Raw genomic sequence first — 25,188 nt, forward strand, 5'->3', positions numbered from 1 at the left:
ACCAGGAATAAAGCCCATACCATTACTGCCCAAGTGAATCACCATATCATCCAGTAGATCACAAGATCTTAAGTTAGATGCTGATGAGTGAGCAAACATGATGCCAATACAGGCCACCTCTCTCCACCCAACTCAGCCTGTAGTCATCAATGCCTATGTCAGCGTGTATTGTAACTGTGCTCCATGCTCTCCTGCAAATTTCTGCAAGCTTGTGATCCAGGAATCACCCAGAAGCAGGGCTAGATTAACCTTTTGTGGGCCTGGCCCCAAACATTTTTGTGGGCCCCCAAGGAGGCAATGGAGTATGGTGCGGGAACATCAATCCCCAGAGCAAGGGGCCAGCTAGAGACAATGGGGCGGGGCATGGCATGGCACTATTTACAAACCAGCAGGTGCCAGATGCACAGTGGCCCACCTAGCCCTAGGCTGCCAACATTCCCCTCAGCGGTGGGCCCATGCTGTGCCACACAGCACCCTCTGCCAACACTGGAACACCCCTCCTCCACACACACACTTCCCTATGGCCAGAGCCCCCCGGATCCACTTTGCCCAGCACCTCCCCCAACAAATACACAGCACCATGCACAACACCACCTTTGCCCAGTGTCATTCTACCCACAGCCCCACCACCAGGGCCATCCTTAGGATTTATGGGGCCCTACACAGCATTATTAAACTGGTGCCCTATGCCTGACTTGGGGCACAGCCACACACCCCACCCACTCCCCAATGCTGACACACAGCTTCATATGCAGCAGATGCTGAGGCAGCCCAAGCTCACAGCCCCGGGGGGATGGGGGAGGGGGTCGGGAGGAGGAGAACGGACCAGGCACCAAAGGCTACTGAGCCGCCCGGTCCATCTCATGGCAGCAGAGAGTCACAGTTCCCCACAGGGACCCCTGTACCCTCTCCCTCACGCAGAATGTGCCACACCAGTGTATTTGGCTCTGAATACAGCCCCTGTCTAAGGAGGCTGCAGCGTGTGCTGGGTGTGCGGGAGCTGACCTGCTCTTATTTACTGTCCCGGTAGTGCCCAAAATTTTCGGGTGCCTGGCCTACACAGCTGCATATGCTTAAGGACAGCCCTGCCCACAACTGCCCCACACCTCCCACAGAACCTCCATTCCCCAGTGCCACAAAACACACAGAGCTTCCCCACCACCTCACAGCCCAGCCCCTGCCTCCCGGCCACACTCACTGGCCCTGCTAGGAGGTGACTGTCTGCCAAGTTGAGCTAGCAGCGCAGTCAGAGCTGGTCTTGGGGCCAGGAATCACTCTAGTCCCTCGGGAGTGGCGCAGCAGCCAGGCCAGGGCCTGCTCTGGCCGGGCTCCCTCAGGACCCACTTGCCTGGAGGGGCCCAGGCAAGCCCCCAACACTGTCACCCCCACACACACCTGGCTGAGTCTGACCAGGCTTCTCAACCAGTCCAAGGCAGCTCAGGTCCAGGGAGACAGGCAGGGCCCCACAGATGATGGGAAGCAGAGACTGCCCAGAGCCAGAGGTGCACAAGGGGTTGGGAGCAGGGGGGTAGAGAGGACCCCTCAGCCTGAGGAGCAAGCGATGGGTGGTGGGGAGCTAGCGGGCTGGCAGGGGTTGAGGACGCAGTGCAAGCGAAGCAGGCCGGGGCCCCTTCTGAGCATGGGCCCAGCTCCCTGGAGCCACTGGCGCCATTGTGAACCCGGCACTGCCCAGAATCCACACGTTGGCAATCCTGGTACGCATGCATTTATTTCCCCTCAAAGGTCCCCCCTGCACTATCCGATCCAAAACCTCTGCACTATGTTTCTTTAGAAACACCACATTAATCTACCCCAAGATCAGGAAATAGCTACTTGTCTGCCTTCTCCCCAGGCTAGTGAGATATACAGATTTTCTGAAACAACCAATCCAAGGTTTGCCTACCACCCATCCTCATTTTTTGTCTCTTCCACAGCCCCTTCTCTCTGTCTCCCCCCTGACCAACCCACCCACACAAAGTCCGGTCTCTGGCTCCCCTCTACACGATAACACCCCAAATTTTGGTTAGATCAGCTGCTGACTATTCCACTGTGTTCACAGTAAATATCTTCATAAAATAACATTGTATTAAAACAGACAACTTACTGTAAGCAACATGTTATTAATCCTTATTGCACAGGTGTACAAAAGTCTAGGCTAGAAGTGTCAGCGGGAGCGGGGTTTCACAAGGGCAATGGCATCAGCACATTGTCCTGAGCTATCCAGCCAAGCATGAAGTGGCTGCATAGAACTCCTCTCAGGGTTTTATTCTTTATTGGTTCGTACACACTGTAATCCTTCCACACTGCATGTCTACACAAGCAAATAAGTGAACATGTTCTTAAATACTACTCACAGTTTGCAAAAAGAAAAGGAGTACTAGTGGCACCTTAGAGACTAACCAATTTATCTGAGCATAAGCTTTCATGAACTACAGCTCACTTCACAGTTTGGGTTCCCTAGAGACTCAGTGGGTGCCATGTACTACCTTGGGTAAAAAGAGAGGCCATTCTGAACCACATCACAGCCATAGTTTGATCTCTACTTCTGTGCAAAAAACCCCACCCAGAAACTTTTCAGAAAGTTATTTGGTGGCAGGAGAGGGGAAGGGATCTTATATCCAGTGGTGCATTAATGCATTGGCCCCCTGGGCCCCAGCCAATTTGGGGGCCCCTGCAAGAGCACCAGAACCTGGGTAGAAGTGGGCGGGGGGAGGCAACAGGTGCTGGAACTGTGGCCCTACTCCCTGTTCCTCCTCTTCCCCTTAGGGCTCCACCCCGGGCCAGGCCAAAAGCCAGATCCGGGCCATGTTAAGAGCCGCCCAGGGAGCTGTGAGGAGTTCCAGAACCTCTGCCTGCCCTGGGGAGGGACTAGGGTGTCTGATGGCAGCCCCTGGCCCACATCCCCACTTCCTGGAGCACACTGCTGCTGGTAGGACTCAGGGATGGGGGCTCCAGTCCAGCCTCCTGCTCCCTGAGGCCTGCAGTCATGCTCCATGGGGAGAGGAGGCCCTGCCCCGGCTGGGAGGAGCCCCAGAAAGATCACAAGCAAGGAGCCAGGCAGGAAAGACTCCTCCTGTGCAGATCCTGCTGCTACTGACCTGGCCTCAGAAGCTGCCCCGCTTCACCCAGACTCGCTCAGTGCCTGCACTTGGCTCCCGCTGCCAGGCTGTCCCCACTGGGTCCCTCTTGTTCCTGGTAACCTGCCTCAGGCAGCAACCATATGCAGCACTGCTCCTCCTGTTGCCTCTGACCCAAGGCTTGTAGTTTGGGGAGGGGGGGCAACACCCCTCCTACACCACCCAAATTATGCCCAGGCCATCACTCCATGTCTGCCCAAAGCTACTACACTCAGGTTAAAGAGTGGGGGGCTATGGCCCCCTTGACTCCCCGTTTATGGTGTCCCAAAGCACCCAGGGTGTGGAGGGCCCAAATGGTATTTGTGCTCAGGGCCCCAATAAATCTTAATCAGCCTGTGCTTATATGTCTGCAACATCTAGTTCAAATGATTCCTTTGAAATCTGGGTCATTAACTTTATCCCACAACCTCTTCAGCACACCAAATTACAACTAAGCATGTCAGTTTTGGAAGACTTGTGAATGTTGACCTTTAAACAGAAATCTTGGCCGAACCTTAATTGTACGAACCAGATGCAAAAATTAACATGTCAAGTGTATGATCACCCCTCTAGAGCTCCCCTTGATGCTCAGTAAACCCAAAGCCCATTACTCTGTGAAGGTCTATCCAAGCTGATGTCAGCATGCACCCTGAAATCCACAACAACGACTCGAAGACTTAACAGCAATATTGAACCCACCCCAAACAACTCAGTCATGAAAAATAAACCATATATTTATATATAAACAGCTAAAACTTGTACCTGCCCTAGAGGCACACCAAACAGCCAGATGCACAAATTGCCAACTGGAGACAAGGTTATCTTGTCAATGCATGCAGGATATTTAAAAACACACACACCCAACCTCCACCAGCACCACACACTTTGACATAAAGATGCTCCAAAAAAAACACAACCACTACTAGAGAAGTAAGGAAGAAAGATACTCCTGAATGGGCAGCTGCAGAGAAGAGGGTTGCAGTGTCAGGCAGATATTGTTCTCCACGTGGTAACCCGAGTTTTAGGGCTGCCCTAAAAATCAATGCAGCCACCCAGAATATATTTAACGATGCCCTATTTTGAGGGGGAAACTCTAAAGTTCTATGGAGAGTATTACTGCACAAGGGTCAGCTATGAAGCCCCTACTTAGGCACTAGCGCCAGGAGCTAATTGAGTTTAGAAAGTTTAGAATCTCCACAGAAGACAGCAACTAGGGCAAGAAACCTTTAACACTGGGCAAGGATCAAGGAATTGTGTAAAGGATATAGCTCTGTATAAAACACAACAGGGTAAATTAAAATGATAGATTCGTATTAATGCAACATTAAGTGATATTTCAACCTTGGGACAAATGCTAAAGCTGGGTCTGGAACACAAAGGTTAGCCATTTCACAAACAGCATTTTGGTTTTTTCTTAAAATGTAAATATACTAATGCTGTTAAATGTCCGATACATACAGGATGCATAACATCTCCAACTTAATATTGTGGGGACAACCTTAGTTTGTGGGATATCCCAACTTTTGAGCACTTGATAGTTCAGACTTCTCTGTGCATTAGCACTTTGTTTGATCTATAATTTTGCATATTTAAGTTTTAACTATGGCAAAGAAAATTAAGAAGCAATGGGAAACTATGGTCTTATCTGATCACTTTTGTATAACTTCCTGTAGCTCTAATATCAATTGAGCTTGTATGTCAAAACGATATTGGCATATGGCCAGTGAAGATTCAGGATTAGTCTATTCATTTACACATCTATACCCACTTCTTAAAAACACTGCATACCAATCGAATTTTTTGTCACAAAACATAAGGATTGCACAATCAAACCAATAAAGCCTCGTAAACACCCCTCTGCCGCTGAAGCAATTATCTTAAATTGTACAAATATACAAAAGAGGAAGAGGCACATTTGAGTTACAGCTTCACTTAAAGTCCACAGTAGGTATAGTACTAATTGACTAATGTTAACAAAGTGAATTCCATCTTATCTCACAAGAGCCAGATGCTTCAGAAGTGGAAAGTGAGTACATATTTGTTCAGAAGTCATTTTGATTTCAGTATTTTGTCGGAAGTATACAGGAATAAAATGTTACCCTCAACACTTCAAGGCACGAATTAAATTGTTTTATCCTGGGGCTACCTGATAAATGCCTTTCCTGTTACGGCAGAGTCAATACACTTGTTGTGCAACACATTGTTGCATATGAAAAAACCTAACAAAACAGGAAACCCAACGCAATCATTTATCTTATGAATGTAAAAACATGTGCACATTCTTAACATAAGGAAATATAATTGCCATACAGGCCAATGCTGGTTTTCTCCATGTGCAAGAGAACTTGATCAGCATATAAAAGATATTCCATTGGGGAGCAGTTTGTTACAGATTTATTAGAGACATTGTTGATAACTCACTTGTGTTTTTGATAAGTCTATACTATGTTGCCAGGAGACTTGTGCTTCTGATGAGATAAAATTATGAACGGGAATTCCTTTATAGCCTTGTCACTCTTTGGTTAGTAAATAAAACAGGAACCACTGCTATTAAATACTAGTTACTGTAAACAGAAAGAGACAAGCAGAGCATATTTTAAATAAGGCAACTTACAACCCTCTCTGCCCCCTCCAAGTGTAAGTCAATAGAAGATCACCTTTATAAGTTAGAATGACCGGATTTTGTGGAACGTGGCTGTTTTGGCTCCAAGGTATTTGCAGCATTATAATATCAAGACCAGGATACAGCTGCCTTGTGACTAAGACGATGTTCACTGAATAATTGCTATCCAATCACTATACGTCACCAGACATCTGTTTCCTGTTTTCATTCTTTCCCTGTTATCATTTTATCCGAGTTACCCCTTCACCTGAGGGCCATTTAGAAATCTGCTACAACTGAAGTGTGTATCTCTGTATCAGAGAGTTTAAAAAAAAAAAAAAAATCACTTACCAGGAGCAACTTGTTCATCTTATTACAAAAAGCTAAAGTTGAAACAAAGTCACTTTTAAAAAACACAATGATACATAAACACTTTGGTCTTCACTAAAATGACTAACTTCCTTCTTTGCTTCCAGTTAAGTAGCTTTCCTGTTGAGTACCACCACCTCCACAAAGTACAATTGTGAATTGATTCATAAAAACAGAAACATGGCACAAATAAGGGAAGGCAATAAATATTCTCTCCCCGCTGTGCCTTCCCTCCCCAAAAATGGGGCAACTAGTATTGTAGTAACAATAAAAAAGGTGTCACTTGTCATTTAAGTTTCCAGACCAACAATCATCAGGATGCAGAACAGGATACCTCTAAAATGAGAAAGTTATTTACTCCACATTCAAGTTAACACCAGAAGCTATGTTTTTTGGAACAAGGGATTACTTTTAAGAACATGCCAAAAAAGTTGTGCACCTTATAAAAATGCTCACTTCAACACCATTGAGACCCAATTCCTGCTATTCATGTTCCAGTTTTATATCAGTGTTTTGGAATATTCCAGCTTCTTTTAACAAACTACAAACTGGCGGGGGGAAAGAGAGGGGCAATTAGTTATTTCTTAGCATCTAGTGCACATTAAGCAGGGACAATGGAAACCTGCAGGTTAGTTTGGTAATGTCGAAGTAAGTTGCCAACTGTGCCCACATATCTATTCGGGGACACCATCACAGGGCCTAATAACATCAGCCACACTATCAGAGGCTCGTTCACCTGCACATCTACCAATGTGATATACGCCATCACGTGCAAGCAATGCCCCTCTGCCGTGTACATTGGTCAAACTGGACAGTCTCTACCTAAAAGAATAAATGGACACAAATCAGACATCAAGAATTATAACATTCATAAACCAGTCGGAGAACACTTCAATCTCTCTGGTCACGCGATTACAAACATGGAAGTTGCGATATTACAACAGAAAAACTTCAAAACCAGACTCCAGCGAGAAACTGTTGAATTGGAATTCATTTGCAAACTGGATACGATTAACTTAGGCTTGAATAGAGACTGGGAGTGGCTAAGTCATTATGCAAGGTAACCTTGCTGTTACTCTGAAACCCAAATTGGTTAGTCTCTAAGGTGCCACAAGTACTCCTGTTCTATTTCCCCTTGTTTTTTCCTACCCCCCCCCACCGACGTTCTTGTTAAACCCTGGATTTATGCTGGAAATGGCCCAACTTGATCATCATACACATTGTAAGGAGAGTGATCACTTTAGATAAACTATTACCAGCAGGAGAGCAAACCTTTTGAAGTGATAAACACCCATTTTTTCATGGTCTGTGTGTATAAAAATATCCTCACTGCATTTTCCACTTTTATGCACCCAATGAAGTGAGCTGTATCTCACGAAAGCTTATGCTCAAATAAATTGGTTAGTCTCTAAGGTGCCACAAGTACTCCTTTTCTTTTTGCGAATACAGACTAACACGGCTGCTACTCTGAAACGTGATTCCACCAGAGATTTTATCAAAGTCAGTGAGATGTCACCGGGAGTGTGGGGAAAGTGTGGAAGGTTTTTCCTCGTTTAGTTTGTCACTTGACCTGGTCCTATTAATTGAGTACCCCAAGAAGCTGGGTTGATAAACACCAAGTTTCATCCAGCTCTTCATTCGGGGGGGGGGGGGGGGGAGGAAGAAGGTGAGAAAAGCTTTTCTTAAAGCATACAGCAGGGGCTTGGAACCTACAGAGTAACACTGGGGGTGCACAGGAGGGTTTTGACAATCAGAAGCTTGTCCTAGGATTTGGGATGGTTTGACAGCTGAAGGAAGCTATACTGAGAATTCCCACAGGCACCTGAAAATTAGATTGGGAAAGAGGGATGTTGTTCATATATCTCTTGGCATAGGTATTGGAACTAGGGGTGCTACCAGATCCCCTAGCCTGAAGTGGTTTCCATCATATACAGGGTTTAGTTTGGTTCAATGGCTCTCAGCACCCCCACTATACAAATTGTTCCAGCACGCCGTCTCTTGGTCTTCCAGACTTTCTTTCAGGCATGTTTCCTTTTCTTCTCTGCAGAGATATCCAACAGCTTCTCCTTATTTAGGCCTTATCTAACTTCCATTACAATAGATGAGAATCTTTCCATCAACTTAGTGGAAGTTGGATCAAGCCTTTATTGATGAACTTAAGTCCCAAGGTTCATTGTACTACTTGGGACAAAAGGCAGAAACTCCCTGCCCTTAGCTCAGGAGAAGTGAGCCAATTCAGGACAAGGGAGAGTGATAAAATATGGGTTTCCCACCGGATGAAAATTAAATTTCTTAACTAGCTAGTTAGCTTCAGTTTTAATTATAATTTTCAGCTACCCCCCGCTGGGAGGATGTAAAATCACTTAGTGAAATCCTGAAACTTCAGAACAAATCTCTCATGCTATCTGTTCCACACTTGAATTTCTGCAACTTCCGATATCATTTCTCGCTCTTCTATTTTAGGTCCTTATGGCCCTCATCACCCTGGTATCCATGTGTCTCACAATCATTACTGATGTTTAGTCTAACACTACCCCTGAGAAATAGGGAAGAATTATTCCCATTTTAGATATGGTGAATTGAGGCACAGGGCAGATTAACTGGTTTGCCCAGAGTTGTACATTATTTTTGTTGCTGAGCTAGAAATGTAGTCCTACTTCAGTGTCCCATCCGCTATATCAGCCTTCCTAGCCTTAAACTCCTGATTTTAATACACATACATCTGCTCTACAGCCAGTGGCTATAATAGCTACATCTGCCGATACTGGTTTTTGTATATATTTTTACTTGTGCCTGGATTTTCTATTGATAGCATTTTAGTTTAATTCAGAAAATCCTGATTAGACACACATTGGTCAAATTAAGTCACCACTTTGGCTGTGGAAAAGTTATTTAATCTCTTGGTGCTTCAGAAACACTAGCTGTAAAATGGGAATAATACTGATCTTTCTCACAAAGGTGTTAAGGATTCAGTTTTATATAACATTGATTAAAACACTAAGATACGTTTTGCTACTTTTTTTTTTTAAGAAGTCGTAAAATGTTAGTTGAAAGTCAAGGTAAAAAATTGGGATAGAGGAATAAGTGAAAGCTAAAATTATTGGTACAACCTATTCCTTCGACTAGCATTCTCTAGAATAAGATCAGCATCAGAATATTTTTTATCAAAGAAACAAGTGGCAAATGACAGCAAGAGAAAAATGTGTTAGAATGTGTATTTTATTCTTGAAAGAGTATTCTCTTCACTACATGGTATTATGACTCAATATAGAAAAGAGATGTACCTGTAGCATTACCCAATCACAAATGTATATTAATGTTTTGACTAGTACAATAAGAATGTGTTTTAAAAAACAAACCTCACTTCTAATCCATTATTTCATATCCAGATGTTTCCTGTACATCTGCAGTTGTCTCAGAATTCATGAGCTATAGTATCTTAGCAACCTCTCGTCTGTTGGTTTCAGGATTTTCTTTTCACTCATGTTTACCACCCAACCTGGAGCAAGACCAAAGAAAATCTGTCTAGGGTCCTTGCGTGTGCTTAGCATTTGGAAAAGTTCATCTTTACTTATGTCTGGCAAAACATAACCATATTTCTTGGCGAGTTCAAGCCTGGCTTCTGGAATCTTTGATGGATCTGCTAGATACCCACGATTCCTGGCATCTGTGTAGTAACGGACCAGATCTTCAGGTGGAAGCATTCGCTTTGGAATAGGCTGGCCACGCAGAAAAAATGGTATTGGCTTGCACAAAATCTCTACAGGCAAGCAAAGGAGAGAAAGAATTAGGGATAGTACGTCATAATCAAGGTTCAAAAGCATTAGATGATGCCTCCTTTCCTCAAAAGACAAGTACAACATATGCCTGAAGTCTCTTGCTAGATTATTTAACTGCCACAAATTCATGCAGGGGAAAGGAGGAAAACTAGAGACAACTCTCTCCATATTTTCTTGTTCTGGGATACCAGACATCAATGAAGTTGTACAAATGCAATAAACCAAATGAATCAGTCAAAAATATTGTTTAAAAGGAAAAACTGATTTATATTCCCGATTTATAACCATCTGCATGAACCACTGTTTTAAGAAAAAAATGTTTTAAATATGTATAGCATGCCTGCTTTGGAAAGAAAGATATGGTACAGTAATACTACCATGTATTTAAAGGTCTTGCTTGTAGGTTAGGACTGTTATATCAGGGCTAGAGAGACAAGGTGGATGATCAACAGAAGTTGGTCCAATAAAAGACATTACCTCCCCACCTTGTCTTTCTAATATCCTGGGACCAACACAACTGCAACACTGCATATATCAGGGCTGTTTATTTTCAGCTTATGGAGAACGCTCTCAAATGTATTGCCCTAATAAGAATTTCTCTTTACAAATGCCAAACAATTTATTGGGAACATCCCCAAGGATGAGAACAGTCCAGAATTTATTTATTATTAACTGAAATGTTCTGGGTTTTTTTGGTTGGTTTAGAAAAAATGGACAAGGCCAAGATAATACAATTCACTCAATAAGGATCACATCTGGCCTCCAGTTCATGCATGCAACCGCCATTAATACGATAGATTGTACATGTAAATGTTGGGCAAGATACAGACTCAAGCCAAGCAGAAACCACACTCTTCACTGAAACTTTGTAAAAAAGCAATAGTTATTTTGTATGAGGTGATTCCATGCTCCTCAAATTTTGTTTTCATAATAAAATGGCTATTTCAAACAAAAAAAATCACTTCCACAATCTAAACATACATTTCAAATTCATAATTTCCTTTGAATTGGCTCTTCTTCTTCCCCTCCTCCCCCAATGTATTGTTTTCCTAAAAGAGGAGTGCCAGGAATATAAACCCACTTTTGTTAGAATTTTTATTTATTTATTTATTTTTAAACAGAGTGGTCAAGCGCTTCAACTTTCATTGTCAATATTTTCCACACATCTAATATGGACATAATGTTAGATACAATTGTAAAAACAAAAACAAACAAAGAACAAAACAAAAACAAACCTGCAGAATTCAGCTAGTTTAACAGGTTCCTCCCAACCCCCTCAAAGCAACCTTACACCCCAAATCTGCAAACTCCTTATATGTAGTTTTTTCCCTGCACTGAATAATTTATATAGCATCAATGACTGGGTAGGGCTGATAGGCAAATAGTAAATAATGGAAAACTGAGCAAGTACTGCTTTTGAGGGAGGATAATTTTCTAGCAGAGCTCTATTAGACTGCATTGATTTATGCAGCTCCTACTGGACCTTCAAAAAGAACGAATGACTGACTCTTTCCAAAGCGGTCTACATTTAGGATTTAGATTTTAAAATACCACCACCATTCCACCAAAGAAAAGAAGCAGGGAGATGAGGGGGAATTCTTACCCAAACTCCGTGGATCATAGAAGCCTGTCGTAACAACACCACCATTTTTTTCAATTGCAGCAATGGCTAACTCAGATGCCATCTGTACTTCAATATTTACTTTTGCTGAAAAGATATCCACACCCTGCAAGTTACAGCACGTGCTTAGATTAAACATAAATTGAATATTTTGGTAGCTATATTTATCCATCCCTACAGAGTATCAAATATGAAATACAAAAACTAAGTTGGGTCACAATTCTACAATATCCCATTACATGATTTAACAATTTTAACTACTCTTCCAATTGAAAAAAATAACATCTTGCAAATCATAACACACTGTCCAGCTTTTCATGAATACATAGTGCCCTCTAGTGGATTTAGTATTACGAATTTAATTAGTCTTCCATTTGGAAACATAAAACTGGCTTAGAAAAGTAGTCACGCTTCCAGGAGAGAGGGGAACCAAACAAAAAACTGAGGCTCTACATTATTATTAATTATTCTCCTGGTAGTGTATTTCAGACATACCATCTCCACTAGTTGGACACCATAATCCCTTTTGAGTGGCTGTATTGTCACACCTCTGGCATTGGTGAGCTGGGTTAAATCGATCGGTTGAGTGGGGTCCACTCTACCCAAGTCAATAAGGTATTGCAGCTTTTGAAGACTGAGGGGGTGATACTGGCGCCTGTAGCTGGAGAAAAGGCAAAGAAGATTAGGATTTCAAAATATGAAGCTGAAATTCAGCATAGTTTGCAGAGTGAAACAAGCTTCCAGGTTTAGTTGGTTAAGAGACAAATGAACGACAATACTTTTTTCCGTTTTCCATCCTTTCCTAAATGTTCCAAGTAATGTGGTTTAAGAATAGACCCATCCATAAGTACATTTTATTCCCCTTTTATAAAATAGGAAACCAAACACTACAACTGGCTATCACTGGGTTCAATTCACATCAAAGTAACATCCCCAGCAGCTAGTCAGCTTAAGTTGCACAGACTGTCTGGGTTCTAGAGGAAGAGGCTAAGTGTTATTCTGAAGAAGAAATCAGAAAGTTTGAATGATCCTTGGCAAGTCAAGAAGATTTTAGACAACCACCTTCTCCTATGAGTCTGACTCATCAGCCTTATTGACACATGAGAATCTGACTCAATGACATTCAAGCATATGCAAAGAATCTTTAGTATTCTACTCCAATGTGAGCTCTTTCTGGGTTTATGTCCATCTGACAATTTTATTTCATTGCTTTTCTACTGTGCTTATTGTAAGCAAACACCTCACAAATATTAATGATTTATCCCTCTTATCACCTTACAACGTAAGGAAATATTGAGTAAACATCCATTCCCCATTTGGTTGGGCATTTGATTGGTCAAATATTTTAAAGCACTAATTTACTATAACAGTAACAAAGGAGTAAGACTTTATGGTCTCCAATAAGCTTAGCCTTAGCTAAATACTTATGCCTAATGACAAAAAAACCCAAGCTACTCAACTCAAGTTATTTTTACTCAGAAAAATGTGAAGCACAATAGAAAAAAAAGCTAAAGAATAGCACTATGACGTAATCAAAAAAGTAGGCCAGCCATTACATCAGGGCATTCTTGCTGGAATATTTGATAAGTCAAATAATAGGTAGTCAGTTAATCAGACAACTGACATTATACGACTAATCAGCTGACCAGCTTGCCAAGTCTATTCCACCACACACAAGGGAAGCAGGAAGATTGCAGCCAAGAGCCATCAACTTAAAAAAAGGAATGGGGCTAAAAGGGAAAGAAAGTAGAGCAGGCTGGCTGAATAACTTGATTTTCACCTGTGTTCAAATACTTGTCTCTGTTATTCAGTGAGTTGTATAATTAGTCAGATACTTGAATGGATATATTTAAATACCTGTGAAATTCATTAAATAATATATTCAAGATTTTGGCTAAGTTATATTTCTAACAACCAAATGAAACAGAAAGCTGAGTATTACAATTAAATGGAGCAGAATATTTAAAATATACAACTCTTTTATTCCTGTAACCTACAGGCAGTATAGTGGCATATATATTTTTCACTATGGCTGGTAGGCTGTGACTTCCGATACCCAGCATACATTTTTCAAGCCCTGGAAGTATTTTCACTCCTTTTTATACATGGGGACTGAGACAGAGATTAAGAACAGGAAGAATACTGTAAATATGGGAAGGAAATTTTGTTTGATTACATATGCACAATAAGTATATCACCAGTAAACATATACAAACACTTAACGGTGTTTGGCCTTTATTATCATGTAAGAATAAACTGGAAACACATTTTCCAATAGTTTGGGCTTGGATTTAGGCAAATATCAACATTTACACAAGATTACAAAGTACCTTTTTGTGAGAGGATATTCAGAGATGAGGTAAATGTATTTTAACCACAAGTTACAAAGAGGCCATTTACTTGTATTTTGGCAAAAATTATATTTCTAAATACAGGATATGTTTCTTGGAACAGCTGTAGAGTTACAAGAACAGGCTCTTTTACCACATTGCTAATTTACTTTGCTATTATTTTACTGTACAACACAAGTTATTGTGAATCTTCTGTCACTTAGAAGACTGGATCATTTTTCATTAAAAAGGCAGTTTACAAGATAAATTTAACATTAATGAGAAATTCCTAGTTTTAACTGTTCTTCAGCATTCCCTGTTTTGGACTGCTGATTCAGGAAGTCACTATCTAACCACCTGTGGAAAGTGCTGCTCATCCACTTTCATGGTAAGGTAAATTAGGGGGAGGGAGATGATCTTTATTTCCAAATAGCATCAAGAAAGCAACTTGCTTAAAACAAGTTTTCATAATGCTAATCAAATGTCAACACTAACCACATATTAAATTCACTTAATAGGCATATACACAGAAAACCTTCAGTAATGAAAACAAGTCTGCTACCTACACGTCATTCCACAGAATAGAAACATACACATGAATATTCACCGAAGTCAGTATCAATACCATAAAAATCAAACTACATATTTAGTAAGACTTTATACACAGCACAGATTAGAGACAGCTCCGGGGTGAAGGAGTTAAACACATGCAATATATCACATGGCCCATATTGGCTAAAACTGTGGCATATGTTTGCCACTATTGCAAATGTATGGCACTAATATTTGTATTACCCTTTACAGAATTACAAGAAAGTCATGGACCCAAACAGCGCAAACACCAAATTACACAAGAAATGAAGACAGACAAAGAGAAACATGGGTTTCATGTTGTGCATGAAACCTGTAAGTTCTGATTTATTTTTAATTGGAGCAACAGAATAAGGCAAAAAATAAAAACAGATAGCAGTGAAGTGTAGATCAATGACTGACAGAAGTGGATTGTGAGAAAGTATCTGTAGCATTTGAGGACAATTGCCCCACTGGAAGAGGAAGGGTGTTCCAAAAGCAAGGACAAGTCATGGAAAAGGCACACAAATGCCAATGGGAGGAGTAGGAAAAGCAGGATGCATAGGCAAAGCACAGGGTGTAAGATGAAATGAAAAAAGTATGGAGTAGGACATTTCAGCTGGATCCAGTGAATTTTGCTGTTAAGGAAGTTAGCAAAACTATGGGCAGAGAGAAGGGTGCAGAAGTTGACAGGGACAATGGTTTTGAACATTGCTAAAGATGGGAAAAAAGAATAATGCAAGTGTGAATGGACAAAATCAGAAAGGCTAAGGCTATGTCTACACTACAGACATTATAGTGGCACAGCTGTATCACTGTAAGGTTTCCCATGAAGCCACTCTATGTCAACAGGAGAGAACTTTCCAGTCAGCTTACTTAAACCACCCCCAACGAGCACTGGTAGCGTCTCTCGCTGACATAGCACTGTCCACACTAGTGCTTTTGTCAATGAAACTTATGCTGGTCAGGGGTGTGTGTTTTTTTTCACACTACTGACCAACAGAAGTTTTACTGACAAAAGTGCTAGTGTAGACATAGTCCAAGACACAAAATGAGTTAAACCTAGCTAAGGACACAAAAGGCAATACAAAGTTTTATAAATTCATGAGGAGAAAGACAAACAGACAGGAACATGTAGGTCCACTACTTAACAGACAAGGAGAGCTAACAACAGAGGACATCAAGACGACTGAGGAGTTTAATGCCTATTTTGCTTCAGTCTTCTCTGAAAAGGTCAATGGTGATCAGATACTCAACACAATTAATATTAACAACAAGGGGAAAGGAGGACACGCTAAAGTAGATAAAGAACAGGTTAAAGAATATTTAGGTAAATTAGATGTATTCAAGTCAGCAGGGCCTGATGAAATCCATCCTAGGGTACTTAAGGAACTAACTGAAGTAACCTCAGAACCATTACCAATTATCTTTGAGAACTCATGAGGTCCCCGAGGGCTGAAAAAGGGCAAACATAGTACATATCTTTTAAAAAAAGGGAGAGGAATAAATAACTAGGAGCTGGGTAGTTATAGATCAGTCAGCCTAACTTTGATACCTGGGAAGATACTGGAATAAATTATTAAACAATTTGTAGGTACCTATAGGATAACAGGGTTATAAATAATAGCAGTCATGGACCTTTTAAGAACAAACCATGCCAAACCAACCAAATTTCCTTCTTTGAGAGAGTTACTGGCCTACTAGATATGGAGGAAGCTATAGATGTGATTTATCTAGATTTCAGTAAAGCTTTTGACAGTCTCATATGACATTCTTATAAGGAAATGTGGATTAAGTTACAATAAGGTGGGTGCACAACTGGTTGAAAGACTGTACTCAAAGAGTAGTTATCAACACTTCACTGTCAAACTGGGGGAATGTAGGGGGTGGGGTGTGTATCTAGTGGGTCCCACAGGGTCTGTCCTGGGTCCAGTACTGTTCGATATTTTAATTAATGACTTGGATAATGGAGTGGAGAGTATGTTTATAAAAATCTTCAGATGACACAAACCTGAGAGGGGTTGCAAGCCCTTTGGAGGAGAGGACTAGAATTCAAAAGGACCCTGTTAAGTTGGAGAATTGGTCTGAAAGCAACAAAATGAAATTCAATAAAGACAAGTCCAAAGTTCTATACTTCAGAACTAAAAAACAAATGCATTAACTGCAAAATGGGGAATAACTAGCTAGGTGGAAGTACTGCTGAAAAGGCTCTGGGGGCTATTATGAATCACAAGTTGAATATGAGCCAACAATGTGATGCAGTTGCAAAAAAGCTTAATATCACTCTGTGGTGTATTAATAGGACCGTACTATGCAAGACATGTGAGGTAACTGTTCCGTTCTACCTGGCTCTTGTGAGGCCTCACCTGCAGTACTGTAGCTAGATTTTGATGCCACACTCTTGGGAGAAAGGCCAGTCCTTGCTTACAGACAGCCCCCCAACCTGAAGCAAATACTCACCAGCAACCACACAACAGAACCTATCCTTAAACAAAACCTGTTGCCAACTGTGTCCACATATCTGTTCAGGGGACACCATCATAGGGCCTAATCACATCAGCTACACTACCAGAGGCTCATTCACCTGCACATCTACCAATGTGATATATGCCATCATGCACATTGGCCAAACTAGACAGTCTCTACATAAAAGAATCAATGGACACAAATCAGACATCAAGAATTATAACATTCAAAAACCAGTCAGGGAACACTTCAATCTCTTTGACAGGTTTCTCTTTGACAGAGTAGCAGCTGTGTTAGTCTGTATTCGCAAAAAGAAAAGGAGCACTAGTGGCACCTTAGAGACTAACCAATTTATTTGAGCATAAGCTTTCGTGAGCTACAGCTCACTTCATCGGATGCATTATGCTCAAATAAATTGGTTAGTCTCTAAGGTGCCACTAGTACTCCTTTTCAATCTCTTTGGTCACTCAATTACAGACCTAAAAGTGGCAATTCTTCAACAACAAAAAAAAAAACACTTCAAAAAAAGACTCAGAGAGACTGCTGAATTGGAATTAATTTGCAAGCTGGATACAATTAATTTAGGCTTGAATAAAGACTGGGAGTGGATGGGTCATTACACAAAGTAAATGTATTTCCCCATGTTTATTCCCCCTTCTCCCGCCCCCCCACACTGTTCCTCAGACGTTCTTGTCAACTGCTGGAAATGGCCCACCTTGATTATCACTACAAAAGGTTCCCCCCCACCCCACTCTCCTGTTGGTAATAGCTCACCTTACCTGATCACTCTCTTTACAGTGTGTATGAAACCCATTGTTTCATGTTCTCTATCTCCCCACTGTATTTTCCACTGAATGCATCCGATGAAGTGAGCTGTAGCTCACGAAAGCTTATGCTCAAATAAATCTGTTAGTCTCTAAGGTGCCACAAGTACTCCTTTTCTTTATACTCTTTTGAGTTTATCATCAAAAATGGGAAAAAGTTACCCTGATTAGAGGTGTGGAAGTGAATAAGTAGGATTGGTTGGCCAAGAGCTGAATGAAGAGCAGGTGATCTTGTAGAGATGTTGAACGCCATGGGGTTGATCCAAAGCCCACTAGGGTCCCTGGGAGTCTTTCAATAGGCTTCAGATTAAGGCGAGTGAGTGCACAAGTGGAGATAAAGGTGGAGAGAGAGCAAGAGCTGAGCACGAGGAGTGATAGGGAAGATACAGATGAAAGAGAAACAGACAGAGCAGTCAAGTATGGAAAAGAGGGCAGAAGGCTGTAACCAGGGAGTCATCAATACGGAGGGCAGATAATGAAGGGAAGGGTGGTTCAGAAGATGGCAGAGAAATGAGAAAGACTAATGGATTCAAAATTACAGAAAGTGACAAGGGGAAGAGGAGGGTACTTGGGGGAAAAACAGATGACTAACTGAAAGGAGAGACTGTCTCATATGTTCAGGCTGCATTCACAAAATTAGATTTCGACTGACACTTCAGAAGAAAGATAAAACTGAATGACATTCCACTTAAAATAAATCTAGAAAGCAAACTTACCTGTGTCCTTCATTATACCCATATTTTGGAATAATCAAGTAAAATGGAGTCTGGCCACCCTCAAAGCCCAATCGGGGGCGATTTCCTCTTTGTCTTTGTCCTTTATGACCTCGACCACTTTTCTTACCTCCATGTCTTCCACGGCCACGTCTTTTTTCCTTGAAAGCAATAATTCATAAATTCAGTTAATTACACTATGGATACATAAGCTCTGGCAATGTACATTCTGAGGAAATAGAAGACTGTTCTCCAATGAACTGGGCAAGACTGGTAAGAAAGAAGTGGAAATGCTAAACTTAATTACAGGAGGGAATATTAAACAAAATGTGATTTTAGATAGTTACCCATTCAAATGGTTTGAAAGTCTACATGGATATGTGCAAAGCTAGAGTAAGAGTATGTACACACGACAGCTTATATTGGTTTAAGTTATGTCGCTCAGGGGTGTAAATAAGCCACACACACCCTGAGCGACGTACGTTACACCAGCCTAAGTGCCAGTGTGGACAGCGCTATGTAGGTGGGAGAGCTGAAGTAATTAAGTTGATAGGAGACCTCTTATCTGTCAGCTTAGAGAATCTGCACTAGCAGCGCTGTAACTTCTGTAGCATCGCCATATGGTACTATATTTTCCTCTCACCTCTAACATTTTGTTAGCAAGCAAGGATGGTTCAATAGTTACAGCACTAGTCCAGGACTGGGAGACCCAACTTCAATTCCTTGCTCCACCACAGACTTCCTGTGTGATGGTAGGAAAATCACTTAGCCTTTCTGTGTCTCAGTTTCCCTCTCTGTAAAATGAGGATAACAGTACTTCCCTACCTCTTGGAAGTATTGTGAGGTATTGAATAAATACATTCAAAAGATTGATTTCAGAGTAGCAGCCATGTTAGTCTGTATCTGCAAAAAGAACAGGAGTACTTGTGGCACCTTAGAGCCTAAACAAATGTATTAGAGCATAAGCTTTCGTGGGCTACAGCCCACTTCATCGGATGCATTGAATGATAGTAAGAAGATTTTTATTTACATACAGAGAAGGTGGAAATTGCCATACAAATTGTAAGAGGCTAATTAATTAAGATGAGCTATTATCAGCAGGAGAAAAAAAAAACTTTTGTAGTGATAATGAAGATAACCCATTTAGACAGTCGACAAGAAGGTGTGAGGATACTTAACATAGGGAAATTACATCTATTGAATCTATGCTGATAATAGCTCATCTTAATTAGCCTCTTGCAGTTTGTATGGCAACTTCCACCTTCTCTGTATGTGTACATATAATCTTCTTACTATATGTTTCATTCTATGCATCCAACGAAGTGGGCTGTAGCCCACGAAAGCTTATGCTCTAATAAATTTGTTAGTCTCTAAGGTGCCACAAGTACTCCTATTCAAAAGATTGCGAAGCATTTTGAAATCAACAAATGAAAAGTGCTATATAAGAGAGATTAGGTATTATTGTAGGTCTGAGAGTTAGATACTTTCTCTTGAACGATAAACTACTGAGATTCCCCACCCCCATCTGAGGGCATGTCTACACTATAATCTCAAATTGACCTATGTTAGGTCAACTTGAAGCCACCGCAGTAATTACTGCAATGGCTGATGTCCGTACTAACCTCCTTCTGTCAGTGGTGCGTGTCCTCACCAAGACCATTTCCACCAACTGAAGAGGTACAGCGTGGGGGGTCTGAGAGCTGGGGCTCTCAGCTTTGCACAGCTCCCCACTGGAAGGGGAGGGGACAGCAACCCAGGACTTCTTGCCTCCAGGAGGGAGATCTGCACCCAGAGTCTGGTTGGCTACTGTTCTCCTGGAGGAGAGTGGGGAGCCAGGACCCTGAGGGTGCAGCACGGAGCCCAGGTGAATCATTTAAACCTTATTTTCCCTTGTGTCACTGACTTGCTGTTCACTGTTTATTAATATTGAGTTATTTACACCAGAAATACTATTTATAAAATAGAAGCTCATTTACCATAGGTAAACATCTGTCATGTAAATGTAGCCGTCAGTTTCAGTTTGAGGAAAATTTGCACGCTTGAAACAGCATCACCAGTGCAGAACCTTAATGTAGATGTTTTCCTCTAGTGTGGTATGCCCACATCAGAAGGTTTGGATTGATAGAACTACCTTAATGCAAAGGTATTGGTCATTCATTTCACATTTTCTTACTACCTTTCACTGCGTTCTCAGTTTGCATCTGTTACACAGGGAACCAAGTAAAACCCATTTATTTTAACATTTGGCTATTTTTATTTGGTGTCTGTTAGTTAATTCAGGCTATTTTAATGTATTAAATAATGTGGATAGTAGTCAGGATAGAATTTAAATAAGCTACCATTAAATAATGCAATTGGTATTTTTCACATTAATTTTACTCAATAAGTTTAGATGGCATAACACTAGGTATTATAAAAATCAGCTACTCTGCATAGTTGGACTCTTACACAGAACAGTCTGCAAGGTTGGGGCTTTAGATTTGTTTCAGATGCCTTGATCTCTAACCATCTGAGAACTGTGAATCTGACATTTTCAAATACATGAATTACCAACAATTTACACTTCTTATGTTAGCTTCTTGTAAGTCATCCCCCCCTACACACACACAATTAAGGGGCACAATAGAAGAGGTGGGGAGACAAGAGGAAACAGTCAAGTTAATAGTGCAGCTCTTCTTTCAAATTTTATTGTAAAGGACTTGACTCAAATCCTGCTAATGGATCCCTGAGCACAACCCCATAAAAGTCAACCGGGGTTCACCCACACAGATCCGATTTCAGGATTGAGGCTTTTGTGTTCACCCTCATTAGGAAAGGTTTCAAAAGTTTGCACCAATGCATTAAGGTAGTTCAATCAATCCAAACCCTCTGATGTGGGCATACCGCACTAGAGGAAAACATCTACATTAAGGTTTTGCACTGATGATGCAGTTTCAAGCGTGCAAATTTTCCTCAAACTGAAACTGACGGCTACATCTACATGACAGACGTCTGCTGGCATACCTATATTGGTCAGGCGCGTGCAGCTGTACCAGCAGAAGTCTTTAGCACCTTTAACATTTATCTGTTAGCATTCCACGTCCTGTAGTCAAGACAATACAGGAGAATTTCACCTTTCACTGGGGCGAATACACAGTCTCATCGCTGGGCAGAGGACCCAAAAAAAGCACGAACCCTGAAGGCCAAAGCACGTCATGATTTTTTAAGCCAGCTTCGTGGCTGTTGAACGCCAAGGCCCCGCACCACCGAAAGCTCTTCGGGGCCAGCCTGCGCACGCAAGAGACGGTCGGTCCCGGGGCCGGCCCAGGCTGGCGCGGATCCTGCAACACGCGGGGCTCAGCGCTGAGCAGCTGAGGCCGCCCAGGTACCTGGGGCGGGGCGGGGGAGCGGGCCCGGCGGGCCGTGCCTCGTTCTCGGAGAGCCAAGGCCGGGGCCGAGCCCGCCCCGGGCCTCCTACGCCCGGCACTCACCGATTTCTTGGCGCCGGGGTTGGGCCTCAGGTTGACCAGGCTGACCCTGGGCAGGGCCCGGAGTAGCTCCATCGCCTTGGGGCCACCGCCCCGCGACGCGGCTGCCATGGCCGCTCGCGGCCGCGCACGCCCCGGACCTGCAAGGGCACAAGCGGCAGCCGCCCACCCGCAGCCTGCGACGCTGGGCCGTGCGCCTCGCTTTACGGCAGCCGGAACCCCCTCCCCCTCCCAACTGTCGCGACGCGGCTGTGTGGGGGGAGGGCAGGTAAGGAGCGGAAGCAATGCGGAGCGGAAGCGGGGTTGGTTGGTGAGACAGGGGAAAGGGAGTGCTGGATGGTGACCAGATGTCCCGATTTTATAGAGACAGTCCTGGTATTTGGGGCTTTTTTTCTTATATAGGCGCCTATTACCCCCGACCCCCTGTCCTGATTTTTCACACTTGCTATCTGGTCACCCTAGGTGGCTGGTTTGCACCCCACGCGGTATAGCGCGTGTCCGTGGATTATGTGGATTGTGACTGCGCCCGTTTCCTGGGACACAACCGAGTTTACCCACTGCCAGGCATGCGGGCAGATACTGTTTCCTTGCGCTGCCCCATCTGTCTGTACCCACCTCTTGTCTTATACTTGGATTGTAAGCTCTTGGGGGGCAGGGGCTGTCTTCTTGATGTGTATTTGTGCAGCACCTAACAGAATGGAAAGGAGGACTTGTGGCACTTTAGAGACTAACCAATTTATTTGAGCATAAGCTTTCGTGAGCTACAGCTCACTTCATCCGATGCTTATGCTCAAATAAATTGGCTAGTCTCTAAGGTGCCACAAGTACTCCTTTTCTTTTTGCGAATCCAGACTAACACGGCTGCTACTCTAAACCTAACAGAATGGGTTGCTGGTCCATGACTGGTCCTAAGCACCACCGTGATACAAATAATAAGTAATAATAATGATAATTTGCTTCAGTATACAAAAGATGTGAACATAAACTCACCTCTGCACCATAAAAGTATGCTGTATACAGGATGGGCTTGTTTATACCAGCATAAACTAAGGTGTCCATCTAAATGGGATATAGTTGTGCTGGTATAACTCTCCCCATGTGGGTGAGCTTATTATAAGAGTTCCTTGTTTTGGTTTAGTTTATGTCACTTTGGAAGGGGTTAAAGTTAAACCAAAAAAAGCCATTTTCATTCCAGAATAAGATTGTCCAAACAGGGAGTTATCTGTGCATAACGAAGTTTATTTAACTATACCAGTGCTTAATTTGTGCCAGGGCTTAGCCTTTGCACCTCTAGGCTTGGCAGTCTGTAGCTCCCAGCCAGCAGCCACCATTCTCTGGCTATCCAGCTCTGAAGGCAGCGCAGCCACCAGCAGCAGCGCAGAAGTAAGGGTGGCAATATCTTACTCTGATGCCATCTTTTTTTCTGTGTTTCTGCTGGTGACTTCGCTGACTTCAGAGCTTGGTGCCTGGCCAGCAGCCACTACTTTCTGGCCAGCCAGCTTGAGCTCCAGCACCTCTTTCATTATCAATTAAGCACTGATTGTACTGGTATAACTGGTAAAACTTTCCATGGAAGACAGCCCATGAATCACAATTACACAAAAAAGTGAGTGTTATACACACACTAAAAAAAAAATGGTTATCACTACTTCCCTCCATTATAATTATAAATATTACATGTTTTTCATGTATGTGTATTATTCAGATATTGTCTCTGCTGATCCCAACTCTGAACAATAGTTGAAGTATATGCAAACAAGTCCTTGCCCTAAATAACTTACAGTCTGAAGGGACTGGTGCAATACAGAGCAATAGGGTACAGAACAAAGACAAGTGGTATAAGGTTAAACAGAACAAACTGAAGAGTAAACAAACAAGAAAACAAGAAAAGGATGCTGCATGATGTCTCTGTCAGTGGAACACTTCAGGGATGCAAAGCCCCAGGATATACGAAGTATGAAAGGAATGTGAAATAAAGGATACAGCACTTTTAAATACATATGTAAGGACAATATATTTAAATAAACTTCACTGAGAAGATTAAGAGAGCCCAAATTCCCCTTTCCCCACATCTGTGTACCATGCTGCATATATAATTCTGATCTACTCTATATAGGTTCTTATACCACCATCATCACTGTAGCATATGAGTATTTTCCAGTACTGCATCAAGCCATGTGATTAACATCTGTCACTTGTGGCTTGTTCTTTCTCATAGTGTCTCCTGTGGGAGAGAATTATGTGTGGAACTGATAGATTGAGGGTTGCCCCCAACTCTCAGTTCCCTTCTCCCACCCCCATGGCTGAGAGAAAACAAGGTAAACAAAATGAGCGTTTCACTTAGAGCATAAGGGGATAGGCTGTGATGGTCCTTAGTTCTTGTGGGAATTTATTCCACAGTCTTGGATGAGCCCCCTAGAAAGCTTTGTCTCCTGTACTGGCAAAACCCTTTACCCTTATGATAAAAAATTCCATTGTGCCTTGAGGAGCAATGTTGTCTACCACAGTTCTTAACTTGGAACTTCAGACAATCTTGTAGTCCAGGCCACTGAGCAGCTTAAAGATAAAGACCAAGATCTTGAACTTAATTCAGTATTCTTTGGGATGCCAGTGTAGAGAGTAGAGAGATGTGCTTGTAATAGCCTGTGTTGCTGAGGAGATGCACTGCGGCATTTTGTGGTAACTGGAATTTCCTATGCACTGAAAGCTACATGCCCAGGTATACTGCATTGTTATAGTTCAGATGGGAAGTGATGAATGTATGTATAATTGAGGACAGAATATCATCTACCAGGTTGGGATGGAATGTCTAAGTCAGTTGGCTATATGATATAAAATGGAATGGTCTGCAAACTGCTTCTCAGACTTTGTTTTTGTTTATGTCTAAAATTACTTTTCCTTTGCTGTTATCTGCTTTCGTATTATCTGTATTTGATCTTCTCTGGGCATGTTGCAGCCAGGACTTAAAAACATAGGGCTGTATCTTAAAAAGATTGGTGATGTTTAGGATGTTGATGCAATACAAATGCAGTGGCAATCAGGAAACCAAAATGAGAAGTTTGAAGAAGAATACCTTTTCCCCTTGTTCTGCTATTCTTATGGAAATGTTGTGCATTATTATTACAATAGTTTCCTTATGCTGTTGTGTTCCTTGATCATGTAACTTACTTTACCTAATGAAATTGTGCCTACTCTATAACCAGAGAATAGAATTACAGTCAGTATGATGGGTCAACTGGAAATTATTTTCTTCCAGAACAGAAGCACTGTGTAGAATTAATTGAGGGAAGATAAGGGGGTTGTTACAGAGAACACCACTGAGAAATTATGT

At 42.2% G+C, this 25,188-nt stretch overlaps 1 protein-coding gene across 1 annotated transcript; it reads right to left on the reverse strand.

Annotated features, from left to right (window-relative positions):
- Positions 1-9,288: 9,288 nt before the first annotated feature.
- On the reverse strand, positions 9,289-22,079 carry MRPL15 (mitochondrial ribosomal protein L15). Its single transcript, XM_084620084.1, has 5 exons — positions 21,861-22,079; positions 18,394-18,551; positions 11,983-12,148; positions 11,470-11,593; positions 9,289-9,847 (listed from the first exon to the last, which is right to left on the reverse strand). Exons 1-5 carry the CDS (start codon positions 21,966-21,968, stop codon positions 9,510-9,512), a joined length of 894 nt encoding a protein of 297 aa, XP_084476210.1. The 5' UTR covers positions 21,969-22,079; the 3' UTR covers positions 9,289-9,509.
- Between the last annotated feature and the right edge of the window lie 3,109 nt (positions 22,080-25,188).

The sequence above is a fragment of the Lepidochelys olivacea genome, assembly GCF_965140295.1.
Source record: "Lepidochelys olivacea isolate rLepOli2 genome assembly, chromosome: 2".
Taxonomy (NCBI): domain Eukaryota; kingdom Metazoa; phylum Chordata; order Testudines; family Cheloniidae; genus Lepidochelys; species Lepidochelys olivacea.

Coding starts and splice junctions, on each gene's coding strand:
- MRPL15 (XM_084620084.1), bottom strand. CDS start 21,968: ATGGCAGCCGCGTCGCGGGGCGGTGGCCCCAAGGCGATGGAGCTACTC. Junction 18,552..21,860: donor ACCCCGGCGCCAAGAAATCG/GTGAGTGCCGGG, acceptor ATTGCTTTCAAG/GAAAAAAGACGTGGCCGTGG. Junction 12,149..18,393: donor GGGTATAATGAAGGACACAG/GTAAGTTTGCTT, acceptor CCTTTTCTCCAG/CTACAGGCGCCAGTATCACC.